The sequence below is a fragment of the Rhineura floridana genome, chromosome 1 (genome assembly GCF_030035675.1).
Source record: "Rhineura floridana isolate rRhiFlo1 chromosome 1, rRhiFlo1.hap2, whole genome shotgun sequence".
In the NCBI taxonomy this organism is placed as follows: Eukaryota; Metazoa; Chordata; class Lepidosauria; order Squamata; family Rhineuridae; genus Rhineura; species Rhineura floridana.
Window position 1 is genome coordinate 283,493,787 of NC_084480.1, and position 17,752 is coordinate 283,511,538.

At 41.3% G+C, this 17,752-nt stretch overlaps 2 protein-coding genes across 4 annotated transcripts in view; both read right to left on the bottom strand.

Annotated features, from left to right (window-relative positions):
- The window catches only part of RAD54B (RAD54 homolog B), a 51,339-nt gene that overhangs the window by 31,051 nt on the left and 2,536 nt on the right, over positions 1-17,752 (bottom strand). For all 3 annotated transcript variants that reach the window (XM_061603114.1, XM_061603105.1, XM_061603123.1), the window contains exon 3: positions 16,571-16,745. In XM_061603114.1, the coding sequence (XP_061459098.1) occupies positions 16,571-16,745 (175 nt within the window). The remainder of the gene's footprint in view (positions 1-16,570; positions 16,746-17,752) is intronic.
- FSBP (fibrinogen silencer binding protein) lies at positions 375-16,660 on the bottom strand. Its single transcript, XM_061603173.1, has 3 exons — positions 16,571-16,660; positions 9,345-9,779; positions 375-1,319 (listed from the first exon to the last, which is right to left on the bottom strand). The coding sequence occupies exons 2-3, from the start codon at positions 9,713-9,715 to the stop codon at positions 791-793; spliced, it is 900 nt and encodes a 299-aa protein (XP_061459157.1). The 5' UTR covers positions 9,716-9,779; positions 16,571-16,660; the 3' UTR covers positions 375-790.

The following is a 17,752-nucleotide window of genomic DNA, read 5'->3' on the forward strand; positions in this document are numbered from 1 at the left end:
CCCTGGCTAAGTGTTATACCTGACCCTGGAATTGTGGTTTCTTTCGCTCAAAGAAACCACATTAGGTAAGCCAAGAACAAACTTGGCTTAACATTGTGGTTTGTTTGGAGTGGGGAAAAACATGATCCCTGGTTCAAAAGCAAGCAATAAGATCATGATTTGTTGGTCCTGCGGATTAGAGGAGAGGAGCAAAGCAGGAGCCCTTCTCACATTCTCATACAGTAACTATGGCTAATCATGTATGAATGCTACCATTACATTCCTTCTTGCTCAGCTCAACATGAAGATATGCCACCAGTAATTCCTTTCTATGCTTTTTTGTACTTTCCGCAAGTTTTATGAAAGAAGAAAACAAAAACAGTATTTTTTCTCCATTTTGCATACGTTTATTGACTCACAAATAAACCAGGGACAAATAAATGAGTATTTTCAAGGGCAGATAAGAACGGCTTCAGAAAAAAATGAAATAGAATAAGATCAGCATATTTTACAATAGCTCCATAAATTATCTTTGCTTTTGCTAACAGTAATGTGATCACAAGATTTCAAAGGATTTTTTTAAAGTCTTACAACTGGTTCTACTTCAAATTAGAAAACCTAGGAAGACCAGTGAAAAATGGCTTTGTTGGCAAATCTGCATGAAAAACAAAATGGAAAAAACCATGCACTCTTCCCCCCACCCCCAATAGTTTGTTTTCATCCATCCATATAAACACGGTAAATACTTCTTTTCTAGAGCAAAAAAAATTATGAAATAACAGTGGTCTTATGCAGCAGAATTGCTAGGTATTCAAAGATTGTTGAATTCAGGAAGATCCCGACGTAGTCGTATTGCCTTTAACTTTTCAACTTTAACTTTTGCTCTCAGTAGCTCTTCTTCCAGCTGCTGCCTTCTTTTCAAGCCATCTCTTTTTTCTTGGATATACAGCCCAATTTTCCTCTGATTTTCCAAAATGATATGATGCTCTTCTTTTAGCATTTGCAGCATCTGAGGGTCATATCCCCCACATGCTGGTCGAAATCGTTCCCCACTTTCAAGCCTGAAAAATTCATCTCTTCTGGGGATGGGAGACGGAGATAACATTCTGATATCCACAGAAGACAGGGAAGTTGAAGGAGATCTCTCCATGACATGGACCAAGTGTTCTTGTTCTCTTGGCTCTAAGCTCTCCTGTGTCTGCAACTCTACAATTAATGATGGGGGTGGCTTGACATCCTCCTCATCTTGATCCAGCTCCAGTGTGATAGGAGCAGGGTGATGCTCCAACACTGGCTGTGGTGAGCTGGTAGCGGCAACTATTTTTTTGTCCAGGTTGGCACTAAGAAGATAAAACAAATATTTTGGTCACTAACAGAAGAGAAAAAGGTTCTTCTAACTCCATGACAAAGTCAAATACCCAACATATAAACCAGCATTCCCAGCCTGGCGACCTTCAGGTGTTTTGGACTGCAACTCCCATCAGTCCCATCCAGTACAGCTTGTGCTAAATGGGGCCAATTGAAGTTGCAGACCAAAACATCTGTAGGGCACCAGGCTGGGGAAGGCTGTTGTAAGCCACTTGTGAGTTAACCTTTGATAAGAAATACTACAGGTGTTTACATATAGATCTGCCACTGTGAAAGGTGTTCACGTTATATATGAATATCTTATTTTGTCACACAATGAATAATAAAATCTACTGGTAAAAGTAAAACAAGCAACACAGAGAAAAGGAATAGCGTGAACGAAGGGAAGAGTAACATCTTCAACAATTCCTGCTACTATAGTTCTATGTGCTTTTATGACTTCATTTCTTCAGGGCTTGAACAATGTTTTAGCTGAAATCATTTATTTTTCTGCCTATACACTAATCCTCCAGCATTCCTTAGTCAAGAGATGTATCTCAGCACTTCAGAGCTGGGGCCAAAAGTGTTACCTGGTTTTAGTAGTCAGCTATTATTTGTGGCCACTCCAACGCCCTCCTTTTCAAGTGCTATGACACATGCAGGGATGATGACAAAAGTCATTTGCTCACCTGGTGCAGAGCTGGGAAGAACATGGAAGCAGTAAGAGAATTTCTAGCTGTTTCCAAGTGTTCCCCAGTCTGGTGCCAGCAAAGTGCCACTGCTTGTCACATGGCCGTAACTCAGTGGTTACAGCATCTGCCTAGCATGCAGAAGGGCCCTGGTTCAAATCCCAGCATCTCCACATAGGGCAGGGAGAGACCCTTGTTTTAAACCCTGGAGAGCCGCTACCAGTCAGTGTAGACAATAGTGAACTAGATGGACCAGTTGTCCAACTCGGTATAAGGCAGTTTCTTATGTTCCTAAGTGAATGATTCTGCCCCTTCAGAAGAATCAGGGGAGATGACACAGAGACCCAGGTTAGGAGACATGTAGAAAAAGAAACACTTTCACCTTTTCAGAGGGCCTCTTCATTAGGCAGCAGTGTGGATTGGAATGCTTTGCCCTGCCAGAGCCGGAAAGCCTAGAGAGTGAGCCTATGGCAATCCAGATGTTGTACTACAACAACCATCAGCCTCAGTCTGCCTGGCCAATGGTAAGGAATGATGAGGATTGCAGTCCAACATCTGGAGGGCAATAGGCTTCCCATCCCTGCTCAAACACGCCACTAAACAGTTGTAAAAGACACTGGCCAGTATCTGGTGAAGCACCACCAGGGTAGCATCAACTTAACTATCAATCACGGTATTTTTAATAAGAAAAATAAGATGCAAGAAAAGAAAGTAACCAGGGGGGAAATAGCCATGACCTAAATTCTAACAGAAATATAATTTACTAAATTAATACAACCATGGAAAATATTTGGTGAAGATTAAGATCAGGCTTCAGAACTGCATTATTTATTTATTTGTTTATTTGTTTATTTATTTATTTATTTATTATACTTGTATACCACCCCATAGCCGAAGCTCTCTGGGCGGTTTACAGTAACTAAAAACAAATACAATTTAAAATACATCTTTTAAAAAACAATTTAAAACACAATTTAAAAATTTAAAACAATATAAAACACATGCTAAAATGCCTGGGAGAAGAGGAAAGTCTTGACCTGGCGCTGAAAAGATAACAGTGTTGGCGCCAGGCGTACCTCGTCAGGGAGATCATTCCATAATTTGGGCGCCACCACTGAGAAGGCCCTCTCCCTTCATCTCACAAAACACCTTCAGAGGGTGCTATCAAGCTGGCTCTTTTAGAAAAACCAGCTTAAAGCAAATGTTTACATTAAAATTCTAAACTTAAGAAAAAAAGATGCAAGCTTTTGTCTAGCAGGGTAAGGAGACCTCTGTTGAAAAATGAGAAAATACAGTTACCATAGTGGGGTTGGGATACAAGTCACAGTTATGTTAGATCTAACCAAGCTTGGAATTGCTCACCAAATGCCACAAAGCATGAGGACTCTAGATTCCTAACTCTGTACTACCTCCAAACATATTATATTGATACACCCAGACTAATTCTGCTATTACTACTTTAATAAGGAAGTGAATGTATTTGGCAAGTGTGTTAGGTAACAGCAGCATGTCAATGGTACATTTGATTAGGGTGGCCCAAACCTGTTTGATTAGTCAGCTACATGGAAAGCACAGATGTTCTCTAAAAACAGAGTACAGGTATCTGAGATATTGGGCAAGTCCAGGAATGGAGCTGCAATCTGGCTTGGTAGGGGCAGTGCAAGGACTCCTGAGCATTAAAAGCATCAGAAGAGCCCTACTAGCTCAGGCTAAAGGTCTATTTAGTCCAGCATCCAGTGTCCTACAGTGGCTAACCAGATGCCTATGGGAAGCTCACAAACAGGACATGAGCACAAGCATGCTGATTCAGAAGCATGCCATATTTGACCCTGGAGGCAATATACAGCCACCATGAGTAACAGTCATCAGTAGTGTCCTCCATTAATTTGTTTTAATCCCCTTTAAAACCTTCTAGGTTGGTGGCAGTCACCATATCTTGTGGAAACAGATAAATTCCATAGTTTAATTATGTGCTGTTTGAAGAAGTACTCCCTTTTCTCTGTGCTGAATCTCCCACCTTCAGCTTCATTAGGTGACCCCTTCCTAGTATTATGTGAGACACACACGGGGGGGACGGGGGACACTATTATGTCCCCCTTTTTCTAAACTAAATAGCTCCAAATATTGTAACCTTTCTTCATGTGTGTGGGGGGAGGTCACTCTCCAAGGCTTGCACACTTCTCACCTTTTAGGATAGTACTGCTTGATACTAATGTGTAATATTTACCTATAACAGGTAAACAAGGCCCTGATACTGGGATATGAAAGAAAACCAGCTAGGGGAGGGTTTGAGAGAAGTGTGAGGAAGGTGTTTAACTCCTTCCTCACTTGCCATTTTGGGGCTCCAAAGAGTCATCCCCCATGTCCCCAGTTCACCACCACAAGGTTCAACTATGTGTAAACATGCATTTTGAACCCCATGCCATGCAGAATGGAGATTAGGGGCAGAAAAACAATAGACAAGGAAATGTTAAAAAACACCCTTCTGTCTTTCATCCATTGCTCCTCTACTCAAAATCCCCTCACTGGAAGGGTATTTTAAAAAAATAACATGTTGGGGCTCCTTCTTTTGTTCCCAGTCACTAAACCCACCCTCATTATTCCTTCAACCAAAATGAGACCATGAAGCTCAATGCTCTCTCTCCCCACTTCAGCTAACTGGCCTCAGAAAGGCTGTCCTGAACTTCCCACTACTTGGTAAGAGGAAAGAAAATTATTCTAACACATTTAGAATCTCAACAACTTTCATCAGAAATAAGCTATTAATGGTTTAATCTTAACTGCAGTTCAGGATATACAAAATGAAAAGATGAAAGCACAGCTTAGGGTCATAACAAACTGGCAACAGGGAATGGTATAGTGTCAGTCAAATCACACTTTGTGATGGATCAGCCTATAGATACAGGAAAAATAGGAATCATACATACTCTGCCACGAGTGATCGCCAATGATGATGACAGGAAAAATAGGAATCATACATCAATGGTGTCATCAGCTGCTTCCAAACTGAACTATTATCATGTATTAATAAGCACTCTCAGGCTGGGTGGGGGCAGAGAATGTATTATTATTAATTTATTAATCTCCTTTTACATGTTTCACAGGGAGATTTACAAACTTACTATAAAAACAGCTAAAAATAGCTTTGAAAAATAGTACAAAAAACCTAAAGATAGGTGTTCATTTTGTATTGTTTTTAAACCTAAGATTTTTTCGTCCAGCTGGAAAAGCTTGTTGAAACAAAAATGTCTTCAGTTGTTTCCAGAAAGTATAGATAGTGGGGGCCTTTCATATTGCCACAGGGATGCTATTCCACAAAATAGTGGCAGCCACACTGAAAGCCCTGCTTTAAGTTATAGTAAAGCAGATTTCTGATATTTTTGGGACTTTAAGGAGAAATCCTCCTAAAGAATGCAATGATCTACTGGGTATATAAGGAATAAGGAGATATCTCAAGTAACCTGGTCCCAAGGCCCGTAGACCTTATATGTTAGTACCAAAACCTTGAATTGGGCTCAGTAGCAGACTGGCAGCCAGTGCAAATCCCACAAACAAGGTGTTATATGCTGGCAGTAATATGCCCCCCCAAACAACCTAGCTGCAGCCTCCAAACCAACCTCAAGGGTAGTCCCACACAGAATGAACAGCAGTAATCCAACCTTGAGATACCAGTGCATGGCCAACTATGGACAAGTTATCCTGATCCAGGAATGGCCACAGGTGTCTTACCAGCCAAAACTGGTAAAAGGCACTCCTAGCCCTTGAGAACAGTAGCATACGCAGTGACATAGCTGGATCTAGGCGCATCTCTAGATGACACACCTACTCCTTCAAGGAGAGTGTGACCGCAACTTATCAACCTCCCAGACTTGGGAACTACTGACCCACAGAATCTCTGTCTTTCCAGGTTTCATACTGTTTATTAGCTCTCATCCAACCCAACATTCCATCCAGATACCAGAGCATCTTAGAGAGATGAGGCAGAGCAGATTGTACGTCTGCTTCTCAAATGGTGACTTTTTGACTGGAAATTGGAAATTCAGAGCTGTGGGTCACTCTGTTCTTCACTATCTCTGTTGACCAACCCCATTCCCTGACTCATGAGTCTTAACTACTAGGTTTCTGATATGCAAACATGATGAAGTGATTGTTTCCAGGAAGAAGAGACTGACATGGAAACAACAGTAATGGGAAATGATGGGGAGATGAAGAGGCAGAACCTTAGTCAGTTGGGAGAATGGCCAATCTGGACCACTAGTTCTGTCTTAAGAGGAATATAATATGTAAAAGGCTTTAGAAAAGCTTTTCACTCAGATCCTAAACAACTACAGGTAAGTCAAGTTGCAATCAAATTAACATAATTTGGGAACATAGGAAGCTGCCTTATGCTGAGTCAGACCTTCAACTTTGGGTCCCCAAATGTTTTTGGACTATAACACCCATCATTCTTGGCCATTGCTAAGCTGGCTGGTTGACGGAAATTGTACTCCAACATCATCTGGGGACCCAAGCTTGAAGAACAGTGGTCTACACTACAGTGTAGACTACACAGTCTACATTGAGCTACAGCGGCTGTCCAAAGTTCCAGGCAGGAGTCTCTCCCACCCCAAGATGAACATGCTGGGGATTGAACCTGGGACCCTCAACATGCAAAGCAGATGCTCTACCACTAAACTATGGCCCTTCCCATACTCCAGCATAATGTATTTATGGCCAAAGCACTCTCTCTCTAATAGCTAGCAAATTTAAATTTGGGGGAAATGTTTGAACATTATTGAATTAAATGGTTTCCCCTAAATACATTAAAAAGAGCCATAATCTTTTAGATTTCAATAGTCTTTAAGGTGCCCACTGTCCATAATATTACTGAAACGCAATCCTAACAAGACTGAGATGCTGTTGGTGGGAGGACCCTCTGCCCAGATGGTTGACGTTCGACCTGTCCTAGATGGGGTTACACTCCCCCTAAAGGAACAGGTACGTAGTTTGGGGGTCTTATTAGATCCGCTCCTGTCACTTGAGGCTCAGGTAGCCTCGGTGGCACGGAATGCATTCTACCAGCTCCGGCTGGTAGCCCAACTACGACCCTATTTGAGCAAGGAGCATCTTGCCTCAGTTATCCATGCTATGGTAACCTCTAGATTGGACTACTGTAATGCACTCTACGTGGGGCTACCTATGAAGACGGTTCGGAAACTTCAGCTAGTGCAAAATGCTGCGGCCAGAGTTCTCACTGGGACAAAGAAATTTGACCATATAACACCTGTCCTGGCGCAGCTGCACTGGCTACCGATATGTTTCCGGGCCAGATTCAAAGTGTTGGTTCTTACCTATAAAGCCCTAAACGGCATCGGACCGCAATACCTGATGGAGCGCCTCTCTCGCTATGTACCTACCCGTTCACTACGCTCGACGTCGAAGGCCCTTCTCCGGGTCCCAACCCATAAAGAGGCCCGGAGATCAACAACTAGATCTAGGGCCTTCTCGGTGGTGGCCCCCGAACTATGGAATGCCCTCCCAGACGAGATACGCCTGGCGCCTTCTCTGTTATCTTTTCGGCGCCAGGTAAAAACTTACCTTTTCGCCCAGGCTTTTTAAATTTTGTAAATTTTTAAATATTTTAATTTAACATTTTAAACTTAATATGATCTAAATTTAAATCTCAATGGCAATTTTATTAATGTTTTATAATTGTACTATATATATATATTTTTTTCCACACTTGCTCATATTTTAATTGTGATTTTATTTGTTGTACACCGCCCTGAGAGCTTTCTGCTATAGGGCGGTCTAGAAATGTAATTAAATAAATAAATAAATAAATAAATTATTAAAACATTTACATGCCACATTTTGTGTTTTTCATACAGCATCCAAAGCAGTTTACAAAACAAAAATAAAATACAGCTGTAATTACAAATCCACATATTCCCACTATTACAGAATTATCACGATACGAAATACCTGCTGCATTGGCTCAGTGGCTGAAGTAAGAGAGTATCTGACCAACCAGATCTGGTGCCATACTACTGGCTTATGCTGACCATTTCAGTCTGAATCAGTATTGCAGAAATCACTGCTCCCCCACCTTCCAAAATACTGCTAGTTCTATACATACTTACATGGGAATAAGTCCCACTGAACTCTATGGGACTTACTTCTGAGTAAACAAAAAAAGGATTGTGCTGCAATAATAACGTATTCACCCTAGCTAACAACAGAATTCTATCACCAAAAGGCCTACTACCACTTATTATTTTTACAGCATTTGCTATGGTGGGATTTAAACAACTGTTACCATTTGATGCAACCAGAGGCAGCACAAATCAAGGACTGACCAGCATGCACATGCACGCCAGCTTTCCCAGAAATTCAGATTAACATATTTGTTTTGCACAATAAGTGACATGAATTTAAATGGTTTGTGACAGGAGTAAGGAAGAGAGCTGTTCATTTCTCCCTGGTTTTAAAAATGTCTACAACCAGGCCCTGGACAGAAGCTGTTTTGCTAGTCAGTTGCAGAGGGGGAGGGGGACATAAGCAAAGGCCCTGTAAGGAAGCTTGAAACAGCCTGCCTGCTCTATGTCTCGCTCAAATCTAGACAAGCTCTAATTTGATTAAACACTAAAAGGCTGTTAGTAAATAAAAGACTTTTGTGTGACTTCAGTGTTGCAAACTGTGCACAAACCTTGTAAATGTACTCCATACACTCTTATTTACAGTTTAAATGAAAGCTTTAATCTGTGTTCTGGGCTCAGAGAATATGGTTCTTTCAAAACAATCAATCTGCATTGTTAAAAAGGCATTGTTAAAAAAGGCATATGAAGAAAAATCATTTGAAAGATCTAAATTCAGTTAAAATGTATTCCTCCCTGAGAGATTAACATAATCCTTGACAGGGCACACTGTATCAGAGAGGCTTCTTTGTTCTCCTGTTCGACTTTATGTCGATTTTATCCAAAACAGACATCAGCTTCCGTATGCAGGCAAGTTGCCTGCAGTACTACCTTAAATGTAGAACAGCCTTTCACTTGGTCAGTGTTTGAATGTTATGCCTATTAAAAGGGGAGGGGTAAAAGTTGGAGCTCCTATTTCACTTGGATTCTTTCTTAACCCTCACTTGCCAAGGGTCTGACAATAAGATCTTTCAAATAGACAGCTGAAAGTTGAGCAGAAAAGTCAGTCATTATTTTTTAAAAAAATCAATCAACTTGAATCACAGTGCTTTTACTTTTCCAAAGGCTAAGACATTTATAGCAAAAAGGGACTGGCACAGAAGACAGGAGGCGCTATAGTTGTCATCTAAGTGCAATGCAAAATGCAACTTACCATGGCAGATTGTTCCTCTCTCTCAAACACACGCTGGAAATCTGGGGGATCATCTCCACAACTTTCTTAGTCGGTTCAGAGATGTAGCTTTTGTAATCAGAATGGCTCTCCTTTTGCTGCAGGAGCTCCTGTTTTGCGTACTCCTTGAGCCTCTTGTACAGCGTGCGCAGGCCCTGCGCGGTGCGAGGAGGGCGGTCTACTCCAATGGCATTGTAGTTATCAGCTATGATGTCCCAGCATTTGTTTTTTTCCACTATGACCGAGTGTTTGTTGGTGTGCTCTTCGAGAATTTTAACATACGGCTTGACAAGTTTCAACAAATCAAGCTTTTCAGACAGGGTAAAATTCGAGGACCTGGCCTTCCCAACCATCGTTCTCTCCAGCTTGAAGAAGCAGTTCCTGAAACCACCACGCAGATCCTAGCTCTGCTCAGCTCTTTTTCACAAACAGAAAAAGATCAGGCTTAACTAGGCTTGTCTCATTTAGGCCCACGCCTACAAGGGAGGGTTTATTAAAATTCTTTCAGCTTAAGCTGACGCAGGTTCAGGAAATCTGCTTAAGCCAAGCCTGACCTACATAAGGCTTCAGATTGAAAGAGACGAGAAGAAGCAGACAAAATACACACTTTTGTGTCAAGAGATCCATACATACACAGGACTGAAAACATAGAAGGTTTAAAGATTAGCACATTACCCTGCTAAATATTACCCAATTCATCCTGAGTTAACAAGCTCATGCACATCTCTTTGAGCTGACAGACACTGAAACTGCACGGAGGATTGGATTTATTCATGCCTAAGAAAGCAACAACTTTTTTTGTCATTTATTGATTGTTAGGCTGAGCCACCACAGCAAAAGGAGAAATGAAAACAACAACTAGGGGGATTTAGGAGCGGGCGTATGTAGAGAGATCCCTAGCAGAGCCCCTGATCACTGTTCCCTAGCTGCTGTTCTCTAGCAGTATTTGCATAATGCTAGTCCTGCTGTCAATCAGGAATTGCATATCGCCTAGCTAGTTAGGTTTCACTCAGGCTCAGGCTCCACAGTAAAGCTAAGCTTCCCCAGCACTTTGCAGTGTGCCTCGGCTTCCCAAGCACACACACTTTTTAAAGAGGCAGTCGCTCAACAGGAGTGCCACGAACAAAAGAGAGGAAAAATGTAACACCCAGTTCTTATCATATTTCCACCACTCCTTGCAGCTGTGCCCTTCCACCATCTACCCATCTCACAGCATCCATTATCACTGTTCAGCAGGATTGTGGCTAAAAAAATCTCTTAGGTGACACATAATAAAGACAACATTCAATCAGCGTTCTGGATTCATTATACCATGTAGGCTTTTTGTAACTTCCATAACAAAACTATTATTAGGATAAGAAATCCAGTCATTCTACAAACGGAAAACAATCCGTACACAATATTCTCATTCTCTCTCAGGAAAGATACAGTAATAAAGAGTATGGAAGACTGTTGGATTTAGACACGGGAAACCATCTCCACGAGGGCCACTAGGGTCAAAGCACCATCTCTTGGCCTGACCTATTTCATTGGGTTATTGTGAGGATAAAGCTAAGAATATATTGTAACCTGCCCCGGCCTATAAAATAGCCATTCAGGCTTCTTTCCTGCCCAAATAAATATTTTAATCCCAGAAAGCCGAAAGAGATACAAATCAAACAAATGAAAGGCTTCCTATTTAAAAGCGTATTTCTGTTCTCTACCTAACAAGGAATCTGTGTGTTTCGCTTAAGGCTAGAGACAGAGATCTGGATTTTATATTTTCAAAAATGGAAGATCAACCATGGTGTGTTTCTTTTCCCAGCAGTCCCAGGTGCATCCTGAAACCAGCACCTCCTAGACTAATCCAATTAAGACTGCTGTCTCCTACTACACTCCCATCTTAAGACTGTGACCAAATGCAGACTTTGTGGCTACAAAATCAAGTTAGTTCCCACCCCCTTACACCCCCCATTTTATTTCATTTTATTTGCTTTACATCCAGCCTGATGAAGAGTTCTGGAAACTTTCTCACTAATGAACATTTTGCCCAAATATAGTTTGGGGCATTTTTCTTATGGACCAACATGGCTTCTTTCGCTTTTTGTATTTAAAACCAAAAATTTAAAGATTGGGATTTGGAATTCTTTACCCTGCATAAAAAATTGAAAAGCTCTAATTAAAGATTAATCCAATTGATAGTTTAGCCTATTTTATGAAGGGAAGCCAATCCATAAACAAATTAAAAAATAACTATGGTTATTTAGTGTAGGTAACTTCAAGTGAGGTCCCTCCCTTCCCCATTTCTCTTTTAATGTTGTGCATTTTTTGTTGGCAATTCTATTAACTCATGCTTAAGTTCAAGCAGAAGAAAGCAGACCCTGAAAGGTGATTTTTCCATAGAATTCAATGGGAACACAGTTCTGGAGAAGTAGAAATAGACGTTTCTAAGCAGGGAAGTGAAATATATACAAAATTATCATACTTCATTTTATACCATATTCACATACAGTAGTTAGCATTTCGGAATCTATACACTGTGTGTGTTTAGTTAGTCAGTGTAGTATACTGTAGTGGTTAGTCTTGGACTTAGACCTGGGAGACCTTAGATCAAATCCTCACTCAGCTGCCATACTTATCAGGTGATCTTGGATCAACATATCTCAGCATAACCTACCTCACAAAATTGTAGTTAATGATAAAAGGGAACAGAAACACCATGACCTTAGCCCTGTGCTCTCTGAAGGAAGGGTAGTATAAAAATGTAATAATAAATAAAATAAGATAAAATGTGTGTGAGTAAGGAGAATATTCCATTTTTTCTTTTTCCCCCTTTCAAATATTATGGAATACAGGAGGGGTGAGGAATCTCAGGCCTGGAGGGGCAAATGTGGCCCTCCAGGCTTCTCTAACTGGCCCTCAGGATCCTCACTTCCCTGATCACACACACTTTCCCCAGGCCACACTCCTCACTAGTTCTGCTTTGCAAGCTTTTTTTGCCTAGATGTATCCTTGAACTCTGATAATGCCTCTGGGTGTGAGTCAGTGTAGAAACAAGCCTACTGTACAAAGGTAAAATTTATATTCATTGCTCTGGCCCTGCCCACCAATGGCATGTGGCCCCTGAAATGTTGCCCAGAAGGGAACATAGCCCTCAGGCTGAAAATGGTTCTCCATCTCTGGAACAGAAGAACCTGTTACAGATGAGGAAGATGGAACAATGTTATACATGTCTATTCTGGAGTCAGTCTCACTGAGTTTTATGGGGTTTGCTTTCAGGTAAATGAGAGTACAAATCACAGCACAACCATTCAAAGCAGCGAGCTAACGCAGAAATTTAAACAACAGGATCAGAAAAACAAACTTTAAAATCTAAGAAAAAGAATGGCAGATAAACTATCAACAGAACTACAAAAAAACAAACAGAACCAGCAAAATTAACTATCATGCAGGCCAAATGCCTCCCTTAACGAAAATGTTGATATAAAAAGGATCCTCCATACAAAGTACTACTTATCAAATGCAGCACTAATACCAAGCCTTACAAAACAGGACAAGTGGAAAAACACATTTGAAACAGTAAGATAAAAGGCAAGCAGGATCAAACAGATTTTACATTGGGGGAGGAACAAATACATACACACATCACTGTGCTGTGATACAATACAGAAAATACAGTTCCTGTGTTTCAGTCTACTGCTAGATTAAAAGATCACCCTTAATTTTTCCAGAGGATTTAATTTATCTTCAACTCATCGTTTGCAGTTCTCAGAAGCTTTGCTCTGAGTACAGGTCCTAAAACAAACCCTATTCTAGGGTGGGACCTACAGTGCGCATACAGAATCAGATTAATGAAATGGAATTTCTTTGAGTAACATGATGAAGATTTGGGTTTTTAAAAATGCCTTTCTGTTCTTAAGCCAGGTAGTAGGAAGCTACAGCCCTCCAGATATTACTGAGCTACAACTCCCATCATCCTTGACTATGCTTTTGAGGGCTGATGGGAATTGTAGTTCAGTAACATCTAGAGGACCACAGGTTCCCCATCTCTGCTGCGCTGGGCTCCTTCTGGGAAGGCCAGGATATACATTTATTAAAGAAATAAATATTAAGCTCTATTTATCACTGACTGTAATTTTTGCATCTCATTGCCTTTCAACTCCCACCTTACAATTTTCTCCTTTGTATATCTGCCAACTAATCATGCAAAGTGGGCTTGAGGCGACAAATTAAATTTGTTAATCTTCAAGGTGTCACAAGACTTTGCCACAAGTCTCTGTTAAGAATACTACAGGTAAATGGTCAAGGAAATAGCCTGAGACTGCCTTGGAATGGTCTGACTCAGTATAAGGCAGCTTCCTGTGCTCTTATGACTTTCCCCACACACACCCATCTTCCTGGTGGGAATGGTGTAATCCAGATGTCTGTGTGCGACAAGAGATTCCAGTGAGAGAGAGACCAAGGGCACAGACAGAGAGGTGAATTTGGGCTCTGTAAGCATATTGGGATGCTGGCTGTCTGCTTAGAACTCTCATGTGGGAACAGTGAAATTTTAGCTATCTTCTTGGAATGCTTAAGCTGCCTGCCTTCACCTATGCTCAGCCCATAATTCTGTAAATAAAAACAAATATTACTGAATGCCAATAAGCCTCCGGGGATCTTCTTCCAAAGGAAAACCAAACCTGGGTTAAGTGTTGCTCCCTTGAACAGATTCCGCTGCCAGAATTCTTGGAAATGCAGCTAATTAAAGTCAGGAGGTCCTTTTGAAGTCTAGAGGTGGCAGCCCAGTCATACATGCTCCAGCAACTGCAGCATAATTTTATAAATGGAGAATGCTTCTACAGGATTAACCTTACATGGATCAAATCAAGGGCTCCACCTTTACAATAAAAAGCTGCTGATATAACTGAATATTAATTGTTGTAAACCGCCCAGCGAGCTTTGGCTATGGGGCAGTATACAAATGCAATAAATAAATAAATATCACCAGTATTACTCAATTTCATACACGTTACCATGAACATCCAAAATTTAATAATGTCGCTATTCATCCCAAATGTTACTCTTTATATTCTCTGTCCTTTGAAGTAGTGTTTTCAAAGTTACTGTGACTAAAGACTCAAAACTTCTTAAGCAGCCAAACAATACAAAACAATATTTTTTTCACCAAAACTTGCAGCACTTACTATAATTGCAGATGTAAAATCCGAATTAACCCACAAAATCTGAATTAACTCAGAGGTTTGTTGATTTGAATTCAATTTCTGCTAAAATAAATAAAAACTCTATAATTGCAACTATTAGCGTCCAAAGTTTAATATTTTCCTAAGCCATCACACCACCATGCAGTGTCATGTGGGGCCAGGGGGCAGCAGCAGGGCAGCAAGTGAGGTGAGGGCATGAGGGAAACAAGGATGACTGCAGGGGGCAGGCGACACCAAGCAGGGTAGTGGGGTGTAGGGTGAACAAGGTGAGTGGGCAGCAGGCGAGTGAGTGAATGAGGTGAGTGGGCAGGTGTGGAGTTAGCAGGCAAGCAGCCAGGGGTGGAGAGCAAGCAGCCGGGGGCAAGTGGCTGTGGCAACCCCGCCCTAGGTGGGAAGACTGCCTAGGCACACTGCACGGAACTGTGCAGCAGCACCATTTATTGAGGGGAAAGTGGTGGTGTGAGGCAGCAGCAGAGGCAGCAATACAGTGCAGGAACAGGCAAGGAGTGTTAGTGAGTGCATGGTGCCTGGCACGCACCAATGCCAGGAAGGACTGGGGGAACTGTAAGGGGGGTTGAAAAAGGGAATGGGATGTCTGGAGACCCTTTGTAAGTCTTGGGGGGTGCATTTGTGAGTGTGCGTGTTTGGGAGTGCCTGGGGTGTATGTGGTTGGTGAGCAGAGTGTGCAGGGAGGCAGAGTCTCCCTAGTGATATACATTTTCCTAGTTTCAAGTCCAATCAATAAGAACAAGAGAGCAGCCTTTTTGGTTTGGGCCAACACAATTTGTATTTATCCATGACCAGCAGGGGACGCTAAAGAGAGTTCACCAGACACTTCACAATTACTATTTAAAAATTAGATGAAAACCTGAAACATAGTTAGCAGCCAGGCTTCTCCAGGTTTCTGCCATGTCCCCCATGGGATAAACTAATCATTTTAAGGGTTAGGGATGGGACCTTAGCTATCACTTGCTAGGTGACTTCGTACATATTTCATCCTGTATGCACCATGAGGTCAACACTGGACGTGGAATCTGCAGCACAAACTGGACTAGATTTAAGTCAGAGTTGTCCCCACAGCTAACTATTCTGAAGCACAATAATTTATTGGAACATGAAATGTTGTCAGTGATCATGACCTGAACATACACTTACATAGGCAATGTGAGGTAGTCGGTTAACAACTATTATATTTTCTCATTTGACTTTGTCCTCAGTTTCTTTCTCCATCTCAAGTTGACCCTTGGGGCAATAGTATTTTCCTAGTTCGAAATTATTTTTGACCTAGTACTTCCACCCAAAGTGTTGCTGCAGAAAACATTTTTCCTCTTATGTTTTCTACTTTATTGGACTATAACCATTTTGACATACAGGCAACATGGTGTAGTGGTTAGGGTATTGGACTAGGGCCTGGGAGACTAGGGTTCAAATCCTGACTCAGCATGAAGCTCACTGGGTGAGTTTGGGCCAGTCACTGTCTCTCAACCTAACCTACCTCACAGGGTTGTTGTGAGGATAAAACAGGGAGAACCATGCACACCACTTTGAGTTCTTTGGAGGAAAAGTGGGGCATAAATGTAATAAATAAATATAGAACAACCTCACCCTAATATTCTCTTGTCTATGCCAGGATAACACTATCCCACTGATTCTCACTGTTCCACCAGGTTTCTGATATGCCCCCACATTTCCTTTCTTTACCAAGCTGTACAGTTTCCCCCCACTGTGGTTTGGAGGCATCTAACAGCTGCATATAAACTCCTATATACTACATCCCTCTTCAAATGCTTGTCAGACTGTTCAGTCCCTTAAAAATGGCTGCCCTTATTCATTGCAAAATTTTATTCATTTTACTTTCCCTCATTTTAAAGACTTGAAACAATGACACCATCGTCCTTGAGGGAAATGTCATCATCAGTAAGATGCCAGCTCCTGTCAGCTTTCCCCCAGAAGTTATTTTAAAAGCTACTCTGCTTTATATTAAACCAGTCTAACTTGATAACATTCAATCATGGGTTCTCTTACCTATTTTAGTTTGATATACCGATTTCACTCCAGTTTCCAAATGCCAGTTCGCTCCATTAATTTTTTTGGAGCAAAATTCTCCTTGATCAGATTTCATAACAAGCGTAGAATTGAAGCCCCAAGTTGTAGAACAAATGTTTACAGATGTCGAGCCATTCAGTGGTCCCTCCTCCACCTACAATACATTAAAGCAGTCTGGGTTGTGATTGGCTCTTCGTGAAACAATATCAAAATAAATGTGTCGCGTTTTTCTTATTTAAATACACACTGAAGACTGACAGGTCATATGCTGCAGGAGAGAGTTGTGGAGAGGAAGGCAGGCAGAAATCTAGTTTGAACCATGCTCTCTCCACAATTCCAAAACCAGAAGAAAGAGGTTTGTGCATCTTCCCCTGCCTTACCATTCTAAAAAGACAGTCAAACCATAGAGATGGGGCTATCCTAGAAGTGCCCAGTGGAATACTGGTGGGACTGAGGAGGGGTTACTGATCAGAGTTAACAGCAGATGCAAGCTAACAGAACTCACTCTGCCCTTCCTTAGAGAACTTTGGAAACACCAGTGTGGCTCCTTTGGGGGCAGTGCACTTGTTTGGCCCACAGAATATATGCAACTAGGTCTGAGAAATGGGAAAAGGGAAGGCTTCTATGGGCTAGGAAGGCTAGTTTTGACTTCAAAAGAACATATAAATCAAGTATTTGTGGCCCTTTTCAGTACCAACCATTATGCTCACATTGCATCCCTAAGTTCCTTATTAAATATCATACAAACCATGGTACAATGTTAATGTAAACAAAAGAATCAAAGGTCCGGTTTGTGTGTTTTAGTAAACCATAGTTAATGCTTTATTGTGAATACTTCTGCAAGTATAAGCAGGGGCAACAAACCATGGTCCCTGGCTTAACAATATAGCATAACAGGAGATCATGGTTGATTTTGCTCCACACAAACCACAACTGGTGAACCAAGCAGAATCTTTGACTTCACAGAGTAGTTTGTTCCAAGTTAAACAAATCATAATCCCTAGTTCAGACGTAACATTAAGCCTGTGATCATGGTTTTGGATGGGAAGAATGAAGTGGGAACCTTCTGCATGTTCACAGAAAACTATTAACCTGTGACATGCCAGTGCTGCCATTGTGTGAACCAGTTTCCAATGATGTTACTGACAAATCCTCTGTTCA